The sequence below is a fragment of the Aspergillus nidulans genome, chromosome II (genome assembly GCF_000011425.1).
Source record: "Aspergillus nidulans FGSC A4 chromosome II".
NCBI lineage: Eukaryota > Fungi > Ascomycota > Eurotiomycetes > Eurotiales > Aspergillaceae > Aspergillus > Aspergillus nidulans.
In genome coordinates this window covers 1,879,528-1,902,233 of record NC_066258.1, presented here as the reverse complement: position 1 = coordinate 1,902,233, position 22,706 = coordinate 1,879,528, and the positions used below count along the sequence as shown (strand labels likewise).

General features: G+C 51.3%; 8 protein-coding genes across 8 annotated transcripts, besides 1 other annotated feature; 3 read left to right on the top strand and 5 right to left on the bottom strand.

Moving 5' to 3' along the window:
• Positions 1-22,706: part of a sequence feature (contig 1.67 618..254221(-1)) that runs on past both edges of the window.
• ANIA_04144 (uncharacterized protein) lies at positions 579-1,425 on the bottom strand (the record flags this gene model as incomplete). The annotated part of the gene is made up of 2 exons (XM_656656.1): positions 579-952; positions 1,044-1,425. The coding sequence occupies 2 exons, from the start codon at positions 1,423-1,425 to the stop codon at positions 579-581; spliced, it is 756 nt and encodes a 251-aa protein (XP_661748.1).
• Positions 4,662-7,429, bottom strand: ANIA_04145 (uncharacterized protein; the record flags this gene model as incomplete). Its single annotated transcript, XM_656657.2, has 4 exons — positions 6,266-7,429; positions 5,280-5,750; positions 4,922-5,201; positions 4,662-4,740 (listed from the first exon to the last, which is right to left on the bottom strand). Exons 1-4 carry the CDS (start codon positions 7,323-7,325, stop codon positions 4,662-4,664), a joined length of 1,890 nt encoding a protein of 629 aa, XP_661749.1. The 5' UTR covers positions 7,326-7,429.
• Positions 7,848-8,548, bottom strand: ANIA_04146 (uncharacterized protein). Its single transcript, XM_050611313.1, has one exon. It carries the CDS (start codon positions 8,277-8,279, stop codon positions 8,028-8,030), a length of 252 nt encoding a protein of 83 aa, XP_050467352.1. The 5' UTR covers positions 8,280-8,548; the 3' UTR covers positions 7,848-8,027.
• Positions 9,082-9,970, top strand: ANIA_04147 (uncharacterized protein; the record flags this gene model as incomplete). Its single annotated transcript, XM_656659.1, has 2 exons — positions 9,082-9,534; positions 9,737-9,970. The coding sequence occupies 2 exons, from the start codon at positions 9,082-9,084 to the stop codon at positions 9,968-9,970; spliced, it is 687 nt and encodes a 228-aa protein (XP_661751.1).
• ANIA_04148 (monosaccharide transporter xtrE) lies at positions 11,687-13,657 on the top strand (the record flags this gene model as incomplete). Its single annotated transcript, XM_656660.2, has 4 exons — positions 11,687-12,044; positions 12,096-12,284; positions 12,370-13,309; positions 13,360-13,657. Exons 1-4 carry the CDS (start codon positions 11,825-11,827, stop codon positions 13,655-13,657), a joined length of 1,647 nt encoding a protein of 548 aa, XP_661752.1. The 5' UTR covers positions 11,687-11,824.
• Positions 14,106-15,650, bottom strand: ANIA_04149 (uncharacterized protein; the record flags this gene model as incomplete). Its single annotated transcript, XM_656661.1, has 1 exon — positions 14,106-15,650. The coding sequence occupies one exon, from the start codon at positions 15,648-15,650 to the stop codon at positions 14,106-14,108; it is 1,545 nt and encodes a 514-aa protein (XP_661753.1).
• ANIA_04150 (putative MFS transporter) lies at positions 17,656-19,486 on the top strand (the record flags this gene model as incomplete). Its single annotated transcript, XM_656662.1, has 5 exons — positions 17,656-17,807; positions 17,893-18,204; positions 18,252-18,846; positions 18,899-19,209; positions 19,345-19,486. 5 exons carry the CDS (start codon positions 17,656-17,658, stop codon positions 19,484-19,486), a joined length of 1,512 nt encoding a protein of 503 aa, XP_661754.1.
• Positions 20,141-21,769, bottom strand: ANIA_04151 (flavin-containing monooxygenase; the record flags this gene model as incomplete). The annotated part of the gene is made up of 1 exon (XM_656663.1): positions 20,141-21,769. The coding sequence occupies one exon, from the start codon at positions 21,767-21,769 to the stop codon at positions 20,141-20,143; it is 1,629 nt and encodes a 542-aa protein (XP_661755.1).

Below are 22,706 nucleotides of genomic sequence, written 5' to 3'. Positions count from 1 at the left end.
GTGAGGTGGATGCTTCAGTAAGTGGTGTTGAAGCCCAATATTAGCCGTCGTTATATAAAGAGTACAATGCGGGACCAGAACAGCGAGGCGTCTAACCTTTGAGCTCCTGAAGCAGTATACACTCGGTGGATGATTGGGCTGACTGACCCAAGGGATGATTAGTACTACGATCATGATAGTAAAAATAATGTTAGACGTAACCCTTGAAAAAGTTCGGGCACCTATGTGCTCATCCAAGGCACAGAGCTACTCATACATCAGTCTAAATGCCATTCATTACTTATCGTTCAAGATAATTGAGCTTAACTTTTTCATTAAAAGGAACTATTCTTGTAGTTAAATTCTCTGCTATGATTTAACTCGTCATGTGGGGTATAAAAATAGTGCTCAGAAGTGAAACCGCAGGCCTCGGCTACAGAACCATGCGCAACGAAGATGCAAAGAAAGATATATCTTCACTCTTCAACGGTCAGAGTAGCGCTATTTGAAACGGCTTGCGAGGGCGTCGAGGTTCATAGTGAACGAGAGATCTGCATGCCTTCTCAATGCTGGGATATCGTGGAATGAAAATGGGATGGCTATCGTCCTCCCTCCACGGGCAACTCGTGCAGCAATCCATCGTGGTTCCCATACAGCTCCGCGCGGTATGCATTGTTGTCCAGCTCTGCCTGGAAGAATCCGGCGTGCTCTTTTGTATCGTGGCCAGGGGCAGAGTCACTTGTAGATGCCAAAAGCGAACTTTGGGCAGCCTTCTGCCGCCGTCGTATGAGATACCAGGCCAGTGCGAGAATCAGAGCAAGGCCCGCGACACCACCGACGACACCACCGGCAATGGCGCCAGAATTCGTAGATGAGGATGATTCTTCCGACGGCATGGGCGTGGACGAGGGTGTGGGAGACGGTGTAGGCGTTGAGCTGGACATGGAGGACTGGGCTGCTTCCGACTCGTTACCTGTAATCCAACGCATGCGTGCATCATTAGCTCTTTGATTTCTCGTTTTTTCCTGCGAAGCATTATTCAAACCAGTAGCTGCACGACATACCCCTTGCAACCGGCGGGATTGCCGTACGCAGGTCTCCATCCGGCAGTACATTCGTACAACCGATACCTTCGGTCGATGTCCCGTTATAGACCAATCCGCCTTGTATGAACCCGTACGCAGTATTCTGGCAGCAGAAGTACTCATCATCCCAATACAAGTCCCAGGTGACGTTGTTCGCGCAGTGCGGATCCTGCTGAATGAATGGCGAGCAGTCGGCCGTTCGCGGGCAGCAGGTGTTGTCACTTGAACAGTGAGTTCCCTCAGGGCAGCAGTCGTGCCACAGGTCCCAGGGCTGGTCGCACGTTACTTCGGTTGCACTGCAGGAACCCCATCGACGAATGGCGAAGCCCGAAGGCGGGCCGTATGCATTGCTGGATGCCATGGAGTTGGGCAGTTCAAGTAAGTCTAGAGATGACAATCTGGAAAAATGGCAAAAGCCAAACAGAATAGACAGCTGCAAAGAATACGAGAGGAGTTTTGGGCGAATGGGCGATGGATGTGAGAAGGGGGAGTGTTGGTAGCAATGGCAAAGGCGTGCGGATGGGGGCCGGATGCGCTGGGGGCGGGCCCGTCAGTCAGCCTCTCTGCCTCGCTTTGCGTGCTTGCTCTTTACAGGGTCGTTGGCCGCCAGAGATGACGATCAGGAGTCTAGGGAAGAAGGTGAGACTCTGTCAAGAGCGGATCAACGCCCCGAAATAACAGTGGAGACCCTAAGAATCCGAAGCGCCTCTTGACGGGCTGCATCAGAAACCCTAACGCGCGGTCCATGTTAGTGCGGGCACATCGTTACTCGTTCAATGGGAATAATTCGGTGTCCAGAACAGCTCCTCGCGACCTGATGGCGGCTTTGCTCATCATCCTGAGTACCTTATGCTGCTCCACCGTACTTCTTCCTTCGCCAATGAGCTGCAATAATCCCGTCCCTGTGAGATGTAGCTAGTTAATTGGCTCTGATGCGGCTGGTACGCTTAATTCGACTCTGGCTAAGCTGATCATTCCATACTAGGAAGCCGCATGCACCCCACTATAAGTTAGGCATGGATGATGCGGAAGAATTTATCACTACCGTCTGACCATTGGCGACCTCGTATCCAACTCCAGGATGAGACCCTACAGCATTCGAGTATTCAGACCACTCACTATTGTGGCTACAAAAATGCTTCCGCTCATGTCTACTGTGCTGAAGCCTACCCCTACTCTGCAGGTATTTACGAGCACACCGGCTACGAACTGTATGGATACCTTTTAACCTTTTCTACCGACTTCGCTATCAGTCATTCCACGAGAAATTCGAGCTATAAAAAGGACAGTACCTGCCTTAGATCACTACCTGTATCCTGCTTAAAGGCCTTTACAAGTGCATTTTGCTGTCACGGGCGGAAGAGCCGTATGATAAGGCCCCTACCAGGCGAATGAACTTTGTTTACATATCGTAAAGTTCAAATCTGTCCTGATACACTTGTCCTCGCTGTGCCAGAACCAGACTCTCCCTTTGTCCAGTAGTCTAAAGGGCTGGTAGGTTCTTCCTCGTATATATTCTCCGGCCGCTTCCGATATACCTAAACTCAGACACCAACCGTTGGCGTTCTCAACGGCTTGTCAGCGGCCACAGATCCTGCCTGTATCGCATCACTATTCGCACAAGTCGAGACTTACACGTTAAACACGAGAGGAGTGAATTGAACAACGTCCAGCCCCTAGCAAGCCAGTGTATTGTTGGCAGCCACTCCCGCCAGGCAATCAATTGCATGCACACAAAACAGACACCGATCATCCCTTGGATCCACAGGAAATATCAGACCCGCCAACCTACAAAGATAGCCGATTAAGCTCTATTTACGCGCTGCACGGGTCCGTATGGCCACAGCGTGAAGCTGTGGTCTTGAGATTGGGCAGGTAGGGGGTGTGTAGTCTGGTGGCGTGGTTTGGCAAGGCTGCCAGGTGGTCATGCGAGGGTGTTCACTGTCAAAATTCAATTACTGATAGCTGTAACAGAGCTGGAAGCGGCGGATGAATTTTTACAGTACTGCAAGTACGAGCAGCCTACAGTTTTATCAGGTTTGCAGCTAGGCTACCATACGTCAAGCAGATGAAACTATTATATACGTTTACAATATCTGTATTTAGCAGCCAACGTAAACACTACTAGAATCCTAAGAGAAATAAATATCCTGTGCCTCATGTAAGAACCGGGGCAGATATAGAAATATACAACAATCTGTAGTGTTATATCGAGGGAACCCATGCCGTATATGCTATGGTCATATGCACGTAATGAAGATATATTCAAGACATATTTGGCGTGACCTTCATACAAACCAAGGCGCGGGATTGAGGTCTACTCTTAAAAAGTACCATGAATTTTCCTTGTACTGGTAGAACTGTAACATCATTTCCCACTATCCAGCAAGACATTTCTATAAATCTGTAGACAACTCTCACCAAAACACATGCCAAGATACTGGCTTACTATCTCGGTGAGCAGCTCTCAGCATCTTCAATACAAAACAAAACACAGGCCACAGCGCAGACAATCCTTCTTAACAGCCAAATTATGCTTGACGGAATGATCAGGAGCAATGCATGCGCGGTAGCAATAGCCTAGCACGCGTCTGATTCTTGTCTCCAGGGTATAACGCAGATTACCTCCTTTACTCGTCACTATCCGATGAGGACTCTGATCGCAAAAATTGTAATAGAGTACACATGGTTCAATAACAACCATGTATTTTGTTTAAATACTATATAATCACTATGGCCTGATTGCATCAAGACCAGAAAGAACTCGAAGAGAGTGTGTGAAATGCATTCTTTGCGTGCTGTTCAAACTATTAGTACAGCAAGCGTAATTATCGACATTCAACATACCAGAAATATACTCATCACTTCCTTCACCTGGCGACAAGACGGAGAAGTAGGACATGCTCTGCGAGGGCTTGGAGGTCGCCTTGCAGGTGGGAGGAGCAGCCAAAAAGCCAATTGGAATGCAAGAAAATTTCAAGAAGTATAGCAAATATATAAATATATAATGAGAAAAAAAAAAAGAAGTTTAAAAACATTACCATTATACAGGCCACTCCTCGATTTAATGACAGGCAGGCTTCGCAAGAGCGCGAAGCAATGTCTAGAAAGGGACAATATCGCAACCCCGATAACAAAATATTTCAAAGCCAGACACATTGTAGAAGTATTGGGCCAGTCGCCGTTCTTTTGGCTTCGAAAAAGTCACGAACTGCCGGAGGGACCCATTTATTGAAATATGCTGGCCTTGCTGTCAGTGCTCATAGGAGACCTGTGCTATGACAGTGAGGAAGTTCATTAGGGCAAGGGAGGTCGGGAAGAGCACTGCTGTGTATGGGTTAACTATATCTTAAACTGAAGCAGCGATAAAGACCATACAGTAGAGCAGATGAAGCAAACAACAAGATGATGATGGAGTCAAAGAATTAGTGAGCCTAAATTCGCAGTAACTAAGAGGACTAATGGGACTGGTGACGTTACGAAGATCGCAGAAGCCGCAAAAATCGCAGTCTTCATATAACACGAGCAGTTCAGAAGAAGCGCGCGACATTGAAGGGGCCATACGTTTGGTACTATTGTAGGGAAAGCACTCAGCATTTACGAGGATACTCGAAATGTTGATGACATGCCACAGCGGATTAATGGGGATGTCTGCAAAGATACGCCTTCCCAAGCGCTATATATGGCGGCCAAAGGCGCATTGCTCAGTTACGCAGTATGGCTTCCAGTTTTTTTCGACCAGCACCATACTATAGAATGCTCTTGTTCAATTGCTGGAACTAAGCATCTAGAAAACCTACTGGAATGACTGCGACCAGCCAAGGTATTCTCCGTGAGGAGCTCAATTAATCACATACCCTCCATCCACAACAAGCGCATGCCCCTGTACAAAGGACGCCCTACTCGAACTCAAGAACAGTACTGCATCTGCCACCTCCCTAGGATCGCCCATCCTACCCATTGGCGCAATCTGCACCGCCGGTGCTAACGCCTCTTTCGTCTCGGGATCCCCCGTCGTCATGTTCGTGTCGATCACACCAGGACAAACGCAGTTGACTCGAATCAGGTCCTTGGAGAAGTCAATCGCGTCGGCGCGCGTCAGGCCTATTATGGCGGACTTGGAGGCGCAGTACGCGGCTGCATCACATCAAGTTAAACACTGAACCGCGTCTGGAGGAAATGTTCCGGGCAGATAACTGAGTCAGTATTACGTACCGGCACCAGCCCTCGAAACAACCCCCAGCTGACTCGCGATATTCACAATAGATCCCCGACTCTTCTGTCTCCATTCTCCGTCCTCGATACCATCAGACAGTGGCTCTTGGCTGACCATCTTCCTCAGTGCCGCGCGCGAGACCAACCACGTCCCACGATAGTTCACCCCGTTGATGAAATCGAATTGCTCACAGCTGACCTCCGTCGAGCGCAGGAACTCCTTCTGCAGGACCCCCGCGCAATTAACCACGTAGTCTATCCGCTTGAATGCGCTGAATACTTGGTCAATGAAACTATTCACAAAGGACTCGTCGCTGATGTCGCCAGGGTAGGACATCACGTTCGGTTTATTGGAGGTCGCCGCAAGGATCTTCATGTGTGTTTCATTCAGACCTGAGCCGGGGAGGTCGGTGATTGCGATACGCGTGCACCCGGCAGCTGCAAATGCTATGGCTGTTGCGGCGCCGATTCCTGGTGTTGTTAGGAAAGATATGAAATTAAGGGTTCATAGGCTTGCCTCCTGCTGCGCCAGTGACGACGGCGGTGCCAGGGAATGCGTAGAATGACGGCGCCATGGCGGTTTGTTTTTGTTCCAGCAATGATTATTTGTAAAAGGAAACCTGCAGTGGTGAATTTGAAGCGATGCCTGATATTTCGGGAGGAGTCCTCGGATAGATAAGATTTGTGTAGATGAGGTCATTGTTGTTTGCCCCGCAGCTTATCAGTGACCCCGCTTGTACGTTGGAGAAGTGAACCGTTTCCAGTTGGAGACTTCCAATGTTCGTTATGCGTTACTCCAAGTGTTGTTTGGGACACTCAAGTTCGACTGATATCAACCCTATAGGCTTATTATACATATATGCTCTAAAATCTATACTGCGCTCGATTCTATGCATCTCTCTACCCAACTTCTAAACCCTATATAGGTTCAATCGTCTAATTTTTAGCTTCCAAAAACTCCTTGCTGAACGGATAATCAATATAACCCGCCTCCTGCATGAACGCATAGAAGCTGTCCCGGTCGTATTTGTTCAGCGGCAGCCCCTCTCTAATCCTGAACGGCAGATCAGGGTTCGCAATGAAATGTCTCCCAAAGACAACGGCAATGTCGTTATCCTTATATTCTGTAAAAGCAGCCTCCGCATTCGCCGGGTTATAACCACCCGCAACAAGAACGGGACTCGTCTTGCCCCAGATCTCAAGTAGGAACTCGATCCCCTCTGTCTTGTCGCAATCGACGTTGTTGATAACCCGGGATTCGATAACGTGCAGGTATGCCAACTTGAGCTCCTTGAGCTTCTCGGCGAAATAGCTGAACTGCGGCACTGGGTCCGCCATCTTCATGCCCTGCCATGTATTCCATGGACTGAGTCTGAAGCCCACACGGTCTGCACCAACGGCTTCAACAAGCGCCCGGGCGACTTCGAGACCAAACCGCGCACGGTTGGGGACGCTCCCTCCCCAGGCATCAGTGCGTTTGTTCGTGACGTCCTGCAAGAACTGATCCACCAGGTACCCGTTGGCACCGTGGACCTCAACCCCATCAAATCCAGCCGCGATGGCATTCTTAGCCGCGGTCACAAATGTCTGGATAAGAGCCTGGATGTCCTCCTCGGTGAGCTCTTTTGGAACAACCCCGTTCTCAGCATCGAGGGGGATAGCGCTGGGCGCTGTGACTTCATACCCGCCGTCGGCTCTTAGGGTGGCTGGGTCTGCTACCCGGCCCACGGCGACAAACTGGCAGAAGATGTAGCTGCCCTTGGTGTGGACGGCGTCGGTGACTTTCTTCCATGCGGCGACTTGCTCCGAGTTCCAGATCCCTGGCGCGTGCGGGTAACCGCCGTGTTGTGGAGAGATGATGGTTGCTTCACTTATTAGGAGTGTACCTGGCACAGAGGCTCGTTGCTCGTAGTATGTTGTTGCCATGGGGAGTTGAACGTGCTTTGCGTCTGCGCGAAGCCGGGTGAGCGGAGCCATGACGACGCGGTGGTTGAGGGTTACATTGCCGATGCGGAGGGGCTGGAAGAGGGGCGATTGTGAAGCCATTGTTGGCGTGGAAGTAGAGAATCAAATATATAGACAGGATTAAAGTCTGAAATGTTCATGAGTTTATGGGAGGTTAGTTGCGAGAAAGAAGGCGAGTTCGCCGAGACGCAGATTTTGCGGTTTCATGCAGTATAGAGCCTTGAAGGTAAGGCTTTATACATTGATTTCTAATCCTTGCCATTTTTAAAAACATTTTCCTGGAATAAGCAAATTTGATTGGGTGAAACCATTAAGGCTCAGAGCCTTGCGTCCAATAGACAAAGGTTACTGGAAGGTAATGTGGGGAGACGGGCCCACTGTCTTTCAGAGGGTGAGTGCTCTGGCGTCAGGCCAGGACAGCTATATCTTGTTTTTATTATCACAGACGTGCAGCGGACGTTGATGAAGCATCAAGCAAATAATGTCCTTGTCGGTGTAGGCAGGATGTGGGTGCTGGTGATTCTTGCCATTCAGTCCTTCTGGGCGCCGAGCCTATCAAGGAGAAATGTTAGACGGAGTAGCCATGATGTTAGCTTCGCAACTTTCACGAGAACTGGTCATCCTTCGTTAATGATATAGAACTTCGATCTGCCTGCCATCTGTTGGGAGTTTACTCCAAGAATATAGGTGGGTTCACCTTCCAGTGAGGCTGTCCCGGGGCGCCCTGGTCCGGCAAATCCCGTATTTCGGAGAGGCTCAACAGGTGCCATAAGACGCCGTCTCTCATCCCGCGACGGTACTGGCCACTAAGGTCCGGATTCTGAGCCATTGACTTGCATCACTACATACCGCGCGTTGAGCACAAAGCTTGACAACGACGACTTCTTCAAGCTGCCTCTGTTCAACGTTAGGTGCAACTGCTGTAGCTGAAATCCCCGTTCTCGTGCGCTCAGCCTTGCTGGGCGAAGGGAATGGGGATGGGCGCACATTGCAAGGAGTACTGGAATGCTGGAGGGAGGCGACAAGATAAGACATCCGGTTTGCGTGGAAGAAATTCAGGCTCCAGTTACACCTAGCATCATGGGACGACTAATGGCCGGGGAAAGATAAATGTCGCTTTTCAGTTCATGCTAGAAATGCGAGGTCTGCCGTGAGAGAACGGGCTGGGCAATCAGACCTTGGCGTCGTGGTGCCCTGACAAACTCCCAGTCCCGGACACATCCAGAGCTCTGCTTTATAATACGTCAAAAAGCCCGGCTCAGATATCAAGGCAGCCTCGCAGTCTCCTCAACGGCGCAACCTCCTGAGACCGGTCAAGTAACATGTCAGCCCTGAAAGCGGTCTGGAGTCATTGCGTCTCTTTATACTGCCGCTCGTAAAGGGAATCTTGGCTGCAGTGGCGCCTGACTCATCCAAGTGCCCCAAAGCCGGCCAGTCGTCTAAGCTCAGGGCGTTATCGGCATGTTTAGGACTGCCTCAGATAACTAACAACGTGGCGGTATCCCAAATCCCCTTGCAGACGGAGTCGCAGCTCCGGGCCCATCGGCCACAGAGACAACAAACTTAAAAAGTTCTAGATGCCTCATTCCAATGCTTGTCGGCGCTCGAATCTAGAGATCATCCTGATCTTAGCGACAGCGACAATAGATCCGTCAGTCGCGGAAAACTATTCAAACGAGAATAAAACACCTGGGAGCGACTTTAGTGGTTCTCGAGACAAGACGAACGGCCTTGAACACGAAGTAATCGGCCGAGACTGAGGCGCAACAGCATAGTTGTGCGACGCGTGGCAATGGAGACTATCATTGCCATGCCCGCAGAATCTCACGCTGACAAGATGGGGGATGATGCATCATTGCAAAGTTTCCGCCAGCGACCCCTCTGCGTCATCATATGGAGAGCAGCAGCAACAAGCCCGAAGACAACGCAGATGATTCAACAAAGCGTGCGACATCACCTCAGCCTATTCTTCAGACACTCTTGCGACGCCGCTCTGGAGTGCAAGTGCCAAGTCGGCCATCGCCAGCTGCATTCTGTAGCATTCTGGCCGTGCCAAGCAGCCTCATGCCACCCGGGACTCGGGAGACATTGCTCCTGGAACCGGAAGATCTTCGTGGATGTTACTCTGTGCGGTATCCAGAGCACGTATCGGCTCGGCCGCCATCGCCATTGTATGACATGGTTGATGCCCGACAGACGCCTTGCCCCTTGCGTCGCCGTGGTCGCCGTGGTCTCTGGTGGTGACATTAGCTGCAAGTCATACATGCCGAGAGACGGGTTGCGAGGAAAGGTACGGTACAGTACAGCGTAAAAAGTATCCCGAACCTTCATTACTGATCTCGTTCATGAATACGCAGACCAGGACGAAGAAGAGTCTTTGGCGAGCAATAATATGAAATAATTTAGTGTGTCCCTCAAGCGACGACCAGGCGCTGAGGCGCGAAACTGAGCTGACAAGGATAAACCATGTCCCTCGCATAATAGACGGCTAGGATATGGATTGTGAGGCACACTCACCCGGGATAGCCAATTACAGTAATCCGAGCTCACTTGCCCGTCCGACTCAAATCGGCTCGGACGGGCACAGCCGCAGTGAGGAATGTGGTCAGATTCGAACGCCGTGGCGGTCGGCGCAATCTGCCGACGAAGCGAAGAGCGCCGAAAAAGAGCACTACGATTCGACAACGAGCAACCGATCCAATGCGGCGTCGCAAAGCCTTACTTGAGACGGTTAGAGGTCCGCCCGGCTAAAATGTTTTGCGCAGATGGGGGAAGATGGGGAGGGTGGGTGCGAAGGTGACTCGTGCGGCCAGTCAGGAAGCCGGGCTGGAGCCGATCGGAATCTGGAGGTTGCATGTGCTGCAGTGGACTGCGATGGCTTCATTGTGCCGTTCGCCTCAAGAGGTCATGGCCAGAGTCGTTTTTTGCATAAAAAAAATTCAAACTCCATCTTTACCACGGAATCCTGGGCATCTGGCGCAAACAGGATCATTAGGATCCCTTGGCTTCTGCTAATGCCTTGGCTCCTGCTAAGGATTTGGTGAAGAGTGCTTGGACAATGCTTGGGAGTCTTGTCTCGCAGTTGACCCCTGCTAGTCCACCCGGAAAAGCCCGCCAAGCCTCGGCAGGAACACAACCTCGTGAATAGCAGAATGACCAACCAATACTACCACGCAAAGTTAAATCATGTAAAATAAATAATAGAAAAGCACCATGAAATCATCTGTGTAACAACACTCAAATTGAGTTCTTCGAGAATCTCCTCTGCATGACCGATAGTTGAAGACAAACATATGATGCAAACAAGGGAAATATATTCAAAAGTCTTGGTGTGGGTGTCTGGGGATGGAGGGATGGGGGTCGGTCGCAGATGTTACGATAATCTTACGGGATAAAATCGGGAAATATCCGGCCGAGACGTTTTCAGTTATCCTCAAACCTACCTCAACATCAGTTGACGTTCATTTTTTCAGTCTCTGGCGCAGATTTCAATGCAATGACGAAGGAAGAGGTAGTAGTAACAATAAAAGTGGATGCTACAGTGGAATCTGGGTTCTCCAGACCCCAGATTTTGCCAATGGGTCTCGGTCTTGGTACTAGGTCTGGTACTAGGTCTGGTACTAGGTCTTGATACTACGGAGCTAATATCCGCAGATGACAGCAATGCTCAACAAGCAAGGCGAAAGAGGGGTCTTTTACAATGGCTCAATACGGTAGAATCGGCGTTTGAGGACGGCATCGATTCAAGTCGATCTTCTTTCCTCTTGCATTCTTTGTCCACGCGAGAGCCACGCGAATAGCGATGCCCGCCGCACGAACTGTTGCCATCCCTTGCGCAAAGACTCATGGGCTGCGAGGCTGCGGTTGACATGAGATGACAGGTCTCTAGTGTCGGGATAAAAAGAAAACGCTCCGCTAGAGTTCAAACCTCCAGCTCTCAGGCCCCAGCGACACTCATAATAATGAAAGTCACGCAGGACTGCCTTTGGGTGCCCGGTCCCGGCTTCTCCAGAACCGGTTAGCGTATGACGACATATGTTTGTGACTAAGCTACTTCCCCACCGATCCGCGTCCTTGGCCAGTTTCGCCCTATCATCGTCGCTTGGGGAATGCCAGCAATTAGCCAATGACGGTCCGGGCGGACAGAAAACCTGGAGTAGACTTGAAATGGAGAGACTCAGGATCCGGAGATGGAACCAGGAGAAGGGTGGATCGGTATCAGCTTCGAGCCAATCAAGCCAGTGGGCCACCGGCGCTCGATGTTACGCTCTCTGCCCGGTTCAATCGACAGAGAGGAGTCAATGGGTGCCCTCTTACTATAGGCAGCGAGGTCAATGGCCCGGCTGTCATGTCCCTGAGCCTCCTGGTCTTTTTATAAGCTTCTCTCCCCCCTCGTGCGACCAGCGTTGATCTCTGCTTCTTTCTTTTTCCAGACTTCCATCCTCCTATTTCTCCTCTTCTTCTTCCTCTGCATCCCAACTGTAGTCAGACTATTTCTGTTCTTGTACTCACCCTTAACGTCCGTTCTTGGAGATACTGCACGTATTGACTGAGGCTCGCTGCTGGTGAGCAAGCCCAACATGACGCGCAGGTACTTGGGCCTCCAGGGCCAAAGGCTCCAGCTCGCCATCAGTATCATCGCTGGTATGGACTTTCTGCTCTTCGGCTACGACCAGGGCGTTACCGGTGGTCTCTTGACCCTTCAATCGTTCATCAAATACTTCCCTACCATTGCTACCAATGGCTCGTACTATGAGAGCTTGGATAGCGCTGCAAAGAGCACGCAGTCTACGCGTCAAGGTATTGCGAGACGAAGGTCCCAGTGCTATACGGGTTGCTGAATTTGTTTAGGTATTGTTGTCGCTGCTTACAATTTGGGATGTTTCGCTGGCTCCATTCCGACAATCTGGATTGGAAACTGGCTTGGTCGACGCAAGACCATCTTCCTCGGCTCATTTATCATGGTCATTGGAGCCCTGCTGCAGTGCACTTCTTACCATCTTCCTCAGTTTATTGTAGGACGTCTGGTTACTGGTTTCGGTACGTCAAGCCCTACTTTCATTTGTCGTTTATTTTATTTCATCTTTTTCCGTTATTTCTCCTGAGGCTTTACTGACGTGAACAGGAAACGGTATGAACACTTCAACCGTCCCTACCTGGCAGTCAGAATGCTGTAAAGCGAACAAGCGCGGTCAGCTGGTCATGATCGAAGGTGCAATGATCACCTGCGGTATCACCATCAGTTACTGGATCGACTACGGTCTCCTCTTTGCCGACCCTAATGAAGTCGCCTGGCGATTCCCTCTTGCCTTCCAGATCTTCTTCGCCCTCATTATTCTCAGCTTCGTCATGTTCCTCCCGGAGTCCCCTCGCTGGCTCGTCCTCAAGGGCCGCGAAGACGAAGCGCGCGAGGTCCTTGGAGCCCTTGTGGGCGATCGGAGCGACCCCAGCTTCATCCAGACGGAATTCGTGGCCATCAAAGCTACCGTTTTGGAAATGGCCTCTGGTTCTTTCAGGGACATGTTCACTTTCACCGAGGACCGCCACTTCCACCGCACCGTCCTCGCGTACGTCAACCAGATGTTCCAGCAGATTTCCGGTATCAACCTGATCACCTACTACATTCCTGTTGTGCTCGAGAACCAGCTCGGGATGAACCTCCAGAACTCGCGTCTTATCTCCGCCTGCAACGGAACGGAGTATTTCCTCGCTTCTTGGATTGCTGTCTTCACCGTGGAGAAGTTTGGTCGTCGCACGCTTATGCTCTTTGGCGCCGCCGGAATGTCCATCTCGATGGCTATTCTCGCCGGAACGGCAAGCGCTGGTTCCAACGCGGCGAACATTGCCTGTATTGTGTTCCTGTTCGTTTTCAACACGTTCTTCGCTATCGGCTGGCTCGGCATGACCTGGCTCTACCCTGCAGAGATCGTGCCTCTGAAGATCCGTGCTCCGGCTAACGCTTTGGCTACCTCCTCAAACTGGATCTTCAACTTCATGGTCGTCATGATTACCCCTGTCGCGTTTGACAACATCGGCTACCAGACCTACATCATCTTTGCTGTCATGTAAGTTTCTGATTCCCTCCTCTTAGAGCCTCGATACTAATGCGATGCAGCAACGCCTTCATCTTCCCCGTAACATACTTCTTCTACCCAGAAACCGCCTACCGTTCGCTCGAAGAGATGGACCGCATCTTCCGCAAGACAAAGAGCATTTTCTCCCTTGTCCGAACTGCCAAGGAAGAGCCGCACATGTATGGCAAGCATGGTGAGCTCATGCGCCAGCTTTCTGATGTCGAAGACGAGGCGGTGCGCCGCGCCAGCTACCTCGAGCACCACGCCGGCAAGAAAGAACATGAGTCTAGCGACGAAACGAGTACCGAGAAGGTGGATAACGTGGAGCATGTGAAATAAGTTAAAGTTTGACTCTGTCTCATGAGATAGATCTGATAAATGGTCTGGGTTCTTTGCTTTTCGGTTTTCATTTTTATGCGGATGTAATACCATGTATAATGCAGGATGGAGGCGATGCATTAAGTAGCATCGCCAATAATGAGAGGAGGGCTTGTTTTCTGCATTTCGAAGTCTGCACTGGTTGGATGAGTTGTCTTCGACACTCGAGCTTAACCGTGGCTCTGCTAATATCCAGCTCAGATGGATGAATGATTATACCCCAAAGTCGCTTTGACGACGTGCGAGTTAGAAAAATCGAGTTTATATCCAGTACACTCATGTCAATGTTTCTCTCCTCTAATACAGTAACCCGTAGTTATAGTCATCTTGTATTTTCTAAACGCCTGGTAGGTGCCGCAGCTGCTATGTCAGTCAACACTTTGACGCCCCGGCATCCTTGATATCCGCATCACGACCGCGAGCGGTATATCACCAAATCACCGCCATCACCCACCTTCTCCTTCATCATTCCCTGTATATCGGATGGTACTTCCCATTGCACCCTCGGTCCCAAATTTACAACCCACCTGCACCTGGAGTCCGCCTGTACTGACATGTTCGGGTACCTCAGAGTCCCTATATAGCACCCTGGCGTTGCGTAATTCGCCTTAATCGTCCACTGCCGCTCCAATTCGTCCTCATAGTCACAGGTCGAAAGGCCGCGGACTTTCGTCGTGAGGAGCAAGTTCTTCAACTTGGGCATGCGATGTGTCGCAGCCACGACGGAGCGAATCAACGTGTTGAACATGGTTGGGTCCGGATGTGTCCTCCAGTTGTACCATGGAATCTTGCCGTTCAAAAAGTCCGCGCGGTCCATATTGAGCGAGATATCAGACTCAATGTCTGAGTCTGGCTCCTCCAGCGATGGTCCGTTGTCGATTTGCATCTGTTCCTCGGGATCTAACTCTTCTGGATTGACCGAGTCCCGGTTCCCCGCGTAGTACCAGCGGCCGTCGTATGTAATGATTGGGAACTTGATTCGGACATGCTCGAGGTGCGGAAAAGAGGTGTTGACGTCTGTGTCCGAGGACCCAAAAAGCGCCGGTGAGATAGGGACCTGGTCGAGGTTTAGCTCTCTGAGATTCCGCTGTGCTAGTTCTCTGATGGCAAGGCTTAGCATATCCCCGTCAGGATAGGTGGGGTCTCGCTCTAGGCCCATGTCGAAATCATGGTTATTCGGCGGGCACTCGGTCAGGGAGAGGGAGAGGACTTCCAGCTTGACTAGGGTGGGCGCTTGGAGGGCTTTAGCTAGAATAGCCGAGTATTCAGCCCTTAGTGCCTTATATCGTAGTTGAACGGATGCCATCGTCCAGTCGAGCACACGTAGATTCGGCAGAGTGAGGATCATCTCATAGACGGTAGCCGGGTGGATGCGCCGCCCCTGTTTCCCTACCGCCAGCGAAATCATGCACTCAATCTTTGGGAGCTTGAGGCTCTCGTTTGTGTCGATACTCAGACTATGCTCTGGCAACAGCCAGCGGTTCTCACTGTCAAAGGCGCTGCAATCGTCGCTCGGCGAAGAGGCGCTCAGATCCAGGAACAATGAAGGCGGCTTATCCCAGCCACTGAGCTCATGCCAAATTTTCACCAGCCCATTTCGAAAAGAATCTTGGTTCGCGCGGTGTTCCCTGCGCCGCTCCATTGCGTAGAGCAGCTCAGAGTCGTATGCTGGCAGTTCGATGACGTAGACAAGGTCTCGCAGCGCTGCCCTGCGCGACGGGCTTGCTCTGATGGCATCTAGCTCTCTTTGAACAGAGCTTGATGTTTGAACGGAGCGGTACAAAAAGCGCTCGACCGCTACCTGGAATTTCCGTGAGATTCTGGCGTATGGAGCTAGAAGGTGGTGTGTTTCCCTTCCCGGGATTCCGTCAGCAGAGTCGTGGAACAGGAGCTTGACAAGCTCAAGAACAATAAGCTCTATAAGTTCAAGACTGAGCGAGTTCATGCCTGCCATCGCGATGCTTATTGTGGCGTTAAGAGTCCAATTGAAAACGCGTTGGAAGTGAAGTTGATATTGCAGACGCGGTGGTGGGGCTAGCCGGAGTCGGCCCCATTCAAGGCGCCGCTGTCCAACGAGGCTGCAAGCCCTAATTTGATGCCTCAATCGATGCAAGTGTCAACGCTCTTGTTTCTCTGACCGAAAACAGACACATGCTCCATAGTCCTTGCGATTGTATGCTCGGTACAATTGTTTCGGCCAGTTCTAGTGGACATTGCAGGATTGCAGGATTCAAAGCCGATGAAGCTGGGTAATGCAATGCTATGATCGTGTCAAGTGCATTGCAGAAACTACAGGTCTAAATCAGTTGTGCCGGCAAGCAGTTCAAAGGAGATGGTATTAAACATGTAGCAGCTAGAAGGAACGCTGCCGACAAAGTATCCGCTATAATGAGAGATTACTGCGCATCCATTAATCTTGCCTTGGTTGAGGAAATACCTCTATATACTTGTTCGATAAGAATATACTTCAGGTTGAAGTTGGCAGCGAATCTAGCCTACAATATTGCTTATGGTGGTGATCATACGGCTATACGGTGGGCAACGCCGTTGGGCCCAATGACCTATGTATCTTCTATTCTCTCTACCTCTGGCATTACCGTCAGAGGCACATCACGGGACAGAAGCCCTATATCGCAAAGTCCAAAGCTGTCAATTCTTTCGCACTTCGCTTCCTAGAATGAAAAGAGGCATTCAATCTCGCTTTTCTACTCTTTGTCTTGAGCCTTTATCTACAATGGTATCGAATGCTGAATATGTCTAAACGACTCACCACTGAGGGGATGATATTGCATGAGGTAGTTGAACGTATAAGCTTCGAGGTTGTGCATCGACGATACCTAGCCGGGTATGGAGGATGGCATTTCATCACAGATGCAGAATGATAGCGCAGCAGAGGAGCCTAGATCATTGAATCAGTGAGGTCAATCTAAAGCAGATGCTTACCAAACCCATCACTATGCCCAACCCTCATCTGTAGCGCCCTAAACTTCTGGTTCATTCCTGACTGATCTCGATCCAGATTGTGACTGATTCTAGTTCAGGTTCGATTTCTGCTGCTGATCTAAAGGCGTAAATCAGACCTAGATTCAGCTTAGGATTTCACTTGCTGCTCTACCGGCTCTTTGCCGCTGTTTTCTTGAAGAGTACCGTCAAAAGAGGTAACATCCACGGTACACTGCTTCAGCAGTGGTACGGGCCAATAATTACCAGTCTTCATACACGCTTATGCTGGAGCTAATGTATGCGAATGCTGTCTATGGATTATGTAGTTCCAATCCCAACGCCGGTGCAGAGATAAATATATAAAAGCTTGGCACTGTATTTGGTCTCTGGCGACGGTCTCCATCACGAGGATACAGAAATCTATGATTTGCTGTGTGTTAATTTCGACGGCTATATGCGAAAATATCAGTTCTAATGGATTAGGGTCTAGTCCGAACATCGGACATGTGCTGGTGCTCGGGGTGAGTCATTCCGGGTGGGCTTGGCCAAGGCTCTGATCAGATAAGATCTCAACTGAAAAAAGTTCCAAGCTCCTCCCACCAACGATCCAACAACTTCATCCTCGTTCATCTCAGTCTCGAGCCATTGGGTTGGAATTTTCGACAGATCGTGGTTATATTGCTTTCAGTATAATGTTTTCATTTGTCTAGGTACACCCGACCGTGAGTATCTCTTCACTTCTGAATGGAGGCTTGTCGTTAGGCGGGGTTCTCGAGCTCCGCTCCGCTCTCGGCTTCCACCCACCGAGCTCTTCCTTGCACTCGCTTTCTCGCGCCTACTAACAATTTTGGTCTGTAGCGAGCAAACCGTCTCCTAATCTGGCAGTATACTACGAGTTCTCGCCAACTGCCAGTGTGGGGTCTGCGATCGGACTCTTCTGCCGCGCTTTTCGTTCCGTCTGCCTCGGTACATCGTCCTCTTCGATCCTCTGAACCCTTAACGACGAAGTCAGCATAATGACGGCCCTACAAACCTCTGACGAACCGACAAAGGTCCTTGGTCGCGAATACATCCAGGAACAGCTCCGCGACAGCTCTGCTCACGATGCGAGTCAGAACGATCTCGAATCTGGGGACATTGACATCGCTCAGATTGAGCGCATTTACCGGTACGTCCCGATCCTCTGCCGGCTATACTCCCGCTTCACTCAATGATATCGATCCAGGCCTACTAAGAATTTATTTTTGCTCTAGAAAGATTGACTTGCGTATCATTCCCGCGTTCTGGGTCCTGTACTTCCTTTGCTCGGCCATCCGATCGAACGTTGGCCTCGCACAGACGATGAACGCCGAATCCGGGCATGACCTCGGCTCCGTCCTCAACGCCACACCGCACCAGATCTCGACTGGTCTGGCCTTGTTCTATGTCTGTTACGTCGTCTTTGACCTGCCTTCGAACCTGATAATGACCAAGTTGAGTCCGCATGTTTGGATGAGCCGGATCGTTATTGGGGTGGGGATTATCGGGAGTTGTATGGCCGCTATGAAGGCAGCTTGGAGCTTATAGTACGTCTTCGCACGGTCAAATCGGTCGAGGTCTTGCTAATAGATAGCCTCTTGCGCCTTCTCCTTGGAATTGTCATTGCAGGCATGTGGCCCGGCATGGCCTACTACCTCACCCTCTTCTATCCGCCTTCCCGCACCGGGAAACGCATCGGCCAGTACTACACGGCGGCACAGCTTTCGGCCGCCGTCGTCGGTCTGGTTTCGGCGGGATTCCAGGAGATGGACGGCGACCGTGGCCTTGTCGGTTTCCAGTGGATGTTCCTCGTCTACGGCGTCATCACCATAGCTGTCGGCATCGGACTGCTTTGGTGGCTACCCGACCGCCCCGTGGCTCCGGGCGAAGTGCCGCCAAGCCGCAGCAAATGGCTCCGCTGGCTGCCGAAGAGTCCCCCGGTACTGACGGGCAAGGACGCAGAGCTGCACTATCGCGACCTGACGAGGGTGTACAAACGCCCTCGCTGGACACTCCGTCACCTCTTACAGGTTCTGCTCGACTGGCGCCTTTGGCCGCTTTTGCTTATGTACTTTGGCGTCGTGGGTGTTGGCATTGGCGTGCAGAACTACGCGACCGTCATCATCAAGGGTATCAACCCGAACTTATCGGGCATCGACCTGAGTCTTCTCACGGCTCCCATCTGGATTGTACCGTTCCCTCCACTTTCCTAACCTTAGGAGCCCGCTAACGGCCATCTAGTGCGACCTCATCGCGATCTTACTAGTAACCCCGATCTCTGATCGCTTCCACCATCACCGCGCCCTCTTCTTCTCCCTCGCAGCGCTACTCCAGATCCTAGGTCTTTTATTGACCACCTATGCAGGCACCGACCCAAACCCCTGGCCGCGCTACGGAGGCCTCCTAATTGTGGGCTTCGGGCTTGGTCCCACAGTCCCTATAACGATGACCTGGACAACCGAGATCTTCCAACCGCGGCACGGCGAGGTTGGGGTCGCTGCTGCATCTGCCGTCGTTTCCGGCTGGGGCAATCTGGGGTCCATTATGACGACGTATGCGCTATATGCGGGGTGGAGTGAGGATGCAAATGCAGAAGGCAGGGAGAAGTATCGCAAAAGTAACCTGGTCATGATCGGAATATTGGGATTGAGCATCCTGTCTGCCTTGATTATGTATGTGCTTGTTAGGGTTGTTGATGGTGGGAAGACTGTGGAGCACGAGGGTGCTGTGGATGGGGCAGCGAGGAGAGAGGGGAGGCAGAGAGGTTTCGAGGGACTTGGAAATGGTTTTAAGCAATGGTTTACGAAGCAGAATGGTCATAGGGTTTGACGTTCAGATACCGTTGATTTATAGATCTATATAGAGGGCTGATATAGGGCACAAAAAAGCGGAACGCTCCATTCTCAAACTCTGTATCACCGTCCGGTGCAATATTGCAACTAGCCCTCGATATCTCAGCATGGGCTTCCTCAACAGCGCGTGACAACGCGTGATGGAACGCCTAAGGCTGGAGAGGCGCAAGGGCCAAGTCCATCCCACTATGACAGGCAGAAGCTGCCATAGCGCCACTTCACACACCTCCTCAACTCGACTAATTGGCATAGGACAGATGCTGGCCATATCCTCAGAGAGTACTAACCAACCTGAAACGTGATCCTTTTCCCCGTCCCTCCTGAAACCTCCCTTACCGCAGACTAGTTTACCTGCTAAAGCCCTAAATCGTCGCAGCTCGCTCTCTGCCGCAATCCCTTCCGCGCCTTGCTCACCCCTTACGCTCTCAAAAGTCTGGACCTGGACAATCTGAACTTATCACACTACGGTCGTCTCACCTATGGACCTTTCCAAACTGAACGTATACTGCTCTGGTATCCCACTGCTGGAAGGCAAGGATCGTCTGCATCCAGCCTCATACAAAATGACTTATGTCAACTATTTTGCTTGATATAGACATGGATAGATAGTCATTAATCAGGAGAAAGGATCTCAAACAGTGACAAAACCTTCCCAGTTCTGCAGCGCCTTGAAGCACATCTCCTCATACATAGGTATTCCCCCCGGAAAGTTCAACATCTCTCTCTTCTTACCGGGAATATTGGCTCCCATATACCATGAGTCAGCTTTAGGGAATAGCGTCATCTCAGTAATCTTATTGATTGTCGCCTTCCATGTCTTCTCTGCCTCCTCTGTCGGCTCAATATAGGTCAGCCCGGACTCGTCAATCTTGCGAATTGCCTCGATGATCCACCGCGCCTGGAGCTCGATCGAGACCGGTCCGCTGGTTAGTGCTGACGGCCCATGCAGCGCATAGCACAGGAACATGTTCGGGTACCCCCTGCGCGTCAAGCCGAGGTACGAGCTCGCGCCGTCCTGCGCCCATTCTTCCGCTAGCGTGGTGCCGGATGTGTTGCGCAGCCGAGGGATCTGGGTCAGACTGCCCGTGTAGCTGTTAAAGCCTGTCGCAAGGGCGATCACGTCGAGCGGGTAGAACGTGCCGTTCTGCAGCACGAGGCCGTCGGGTTTGATGGCTGCAATGGCACAGCCCGACTCGCGGAGATCGACCAGGTGCACATTGGGCTTGTTGAACTGCTCAAAGTAATCGTTCTCCATGGACGACCGTTTGGTGGCCATCGGATGCGGCGGCTCATCTGGTGCGAGGATTTTCTGTAGCCGGGCATCGTTGATCCTCGCTCGCGTCTTCCTAACCCAGAATTCGTATACCTCTCGGTTTGCCTCTTCGTCGAGCAGCATATCGCTGTACCCGCCGAGCAGCAACGCAAAGCCGCCTTCCTGGTAAAGGGCCTCGAACCGGGCCTCTCGTTCCTCACGCGAGACCTCGAATGTGCGATGGGGACTGGGATCCTTCAAGAACCCGGAAAAGGTCTTTTCTCGCGCAGCCAATAGGCGCGGTATCTCAGCCTTTAGGGCTTTTTGCGCTTCGGGTGAGAGGCTCTCCTGCTGCATCGGGAGGGAGATGTTAGGAGTCCGCTGGAAGACAAAGAGCGAGCCTGCTTCCTTGCCCCATGCCTGCACGATCTGTACACCTGATGCCCCTGTTCCAATAACGGCGGCCTTCTTCCCTGCAACGTCAACGCCTCCCTTCGGCCAAGAGGCCGAATGGCATATCCGACCCTGGAAGGTCTCCAGTCCCGGGATCTCAGGCACATACCTCTCCGTCATTAAGCCAACGCACGACAGCAGAAATTGACACTGCGTCACTCGTCCATCATCCGTCTCAACCGTCCACTTCCGCTTTTCTTCTGCTGCCTTATCGAACCAAGCTCCTGTTACGGTCCGTCCAAACTCGATATCCTTCTTGACCCCAAGCACGCGCTCAAGGTGGGCAAAATACCCGCGCAGTTCGTCGGCCGAGGGGTACTTCTCGCTGAACGACCATGTCTCCCAAACCTCTGGAATTGACAGCTGGTAGATCGATCCCTGCGTGTCGACCCGGCAGTTTGGATACTTGTTCCAGTGCCAAACGCCGCCGAGGTCGCTCCCAGCCTCGTAGACCCGAACGGTATAGCCAAGTTTGCGGAGATGGTGCAGCAAGTAGATACCTGAGAAGCCAGCGCCGATGATTACGACGTCGTAACTGGGTTGTTGCGAGGGCATTTCTTTTGGTAGTGATATAAAAAAAAATCGTTTCGGTGGACAGGGAAGTGAGGTAACAAATGGGGTGAGATCACGGGCTTTATAATTTTGAGATGGAGGCACCTCGGCTACCTGGGGTTACTAAAACGATGATCATGGCAAGTTCAGATTGTCACCTGGAAAGAAGATCTCAGCTCAACTCTAGATATCATCGACTTGGAGGTGGCGCTCTCTGCCCTGCCACCGGTTTGGTGTCGAGGGCGGGGTGGCCAGCTAACCAGTAAATGAAGAGATCGGCACAGCCTTGCCAAAGGTGGGAAAGATTCCCACCTGGGCCACGCTAAGTTGCTGTCGAGGATACCAAGCAGTCATAGTTGGTGCTCAGTTGCTGCGGCTGAGTTGTTAGGCATCCACAGTTTCATCCCCTAGCGCCGTAGCGAGATGGCCGTGCAGCAGGATACGCATTGCCGTAATGCTCAATCCCGGCGGATATTTCCGTTGTCGTGTCTTTTTTGGAGAAGTGGACAAAAATGGACCACAGATAAACAAAAATCTGCATAGATAAGGTACGGGTTCCGTTTCGGCTGCATGAGTTGTTCGCAATGGACGTTAATGGATATATACGAAAAAACATGTAGTTGCTTACTGAGCAGATCTGGATAAGGAATGGCCGAACCCGTTCATTAAGCAACTGCAACTGGCTAATAGACCAATTGGGTCTGCGAGGCTGGGATTGCATGTTACAAAAGGAACGCAGGATATCCCATACGTGATCAAGGGGATGGAATCAGTTGGCAGAGGCACGCCGTGCGACTGCACCAGCAACGGGGAACGGCCTCCTTGCAGCCTTCAAGAAACATCATATTGGGAAATATCCTGGCAAGCCTCTCAAGTCTGTAGATACCCATGACACCACGAAAATCGTGATAAATGCCTCGAGCTCAAGGATGGCAAGCTG

Bases quoted from the DNA above. Each gene is read 5' to 3' on its own strand.
- ANIA_04146 (XM_050611313.1), bottom strand. From the start codon at position 8,279: ATGTCTTATCTTGTCGCCTCCCTCCAGCATTCCAGTACTCCTTGCAAT.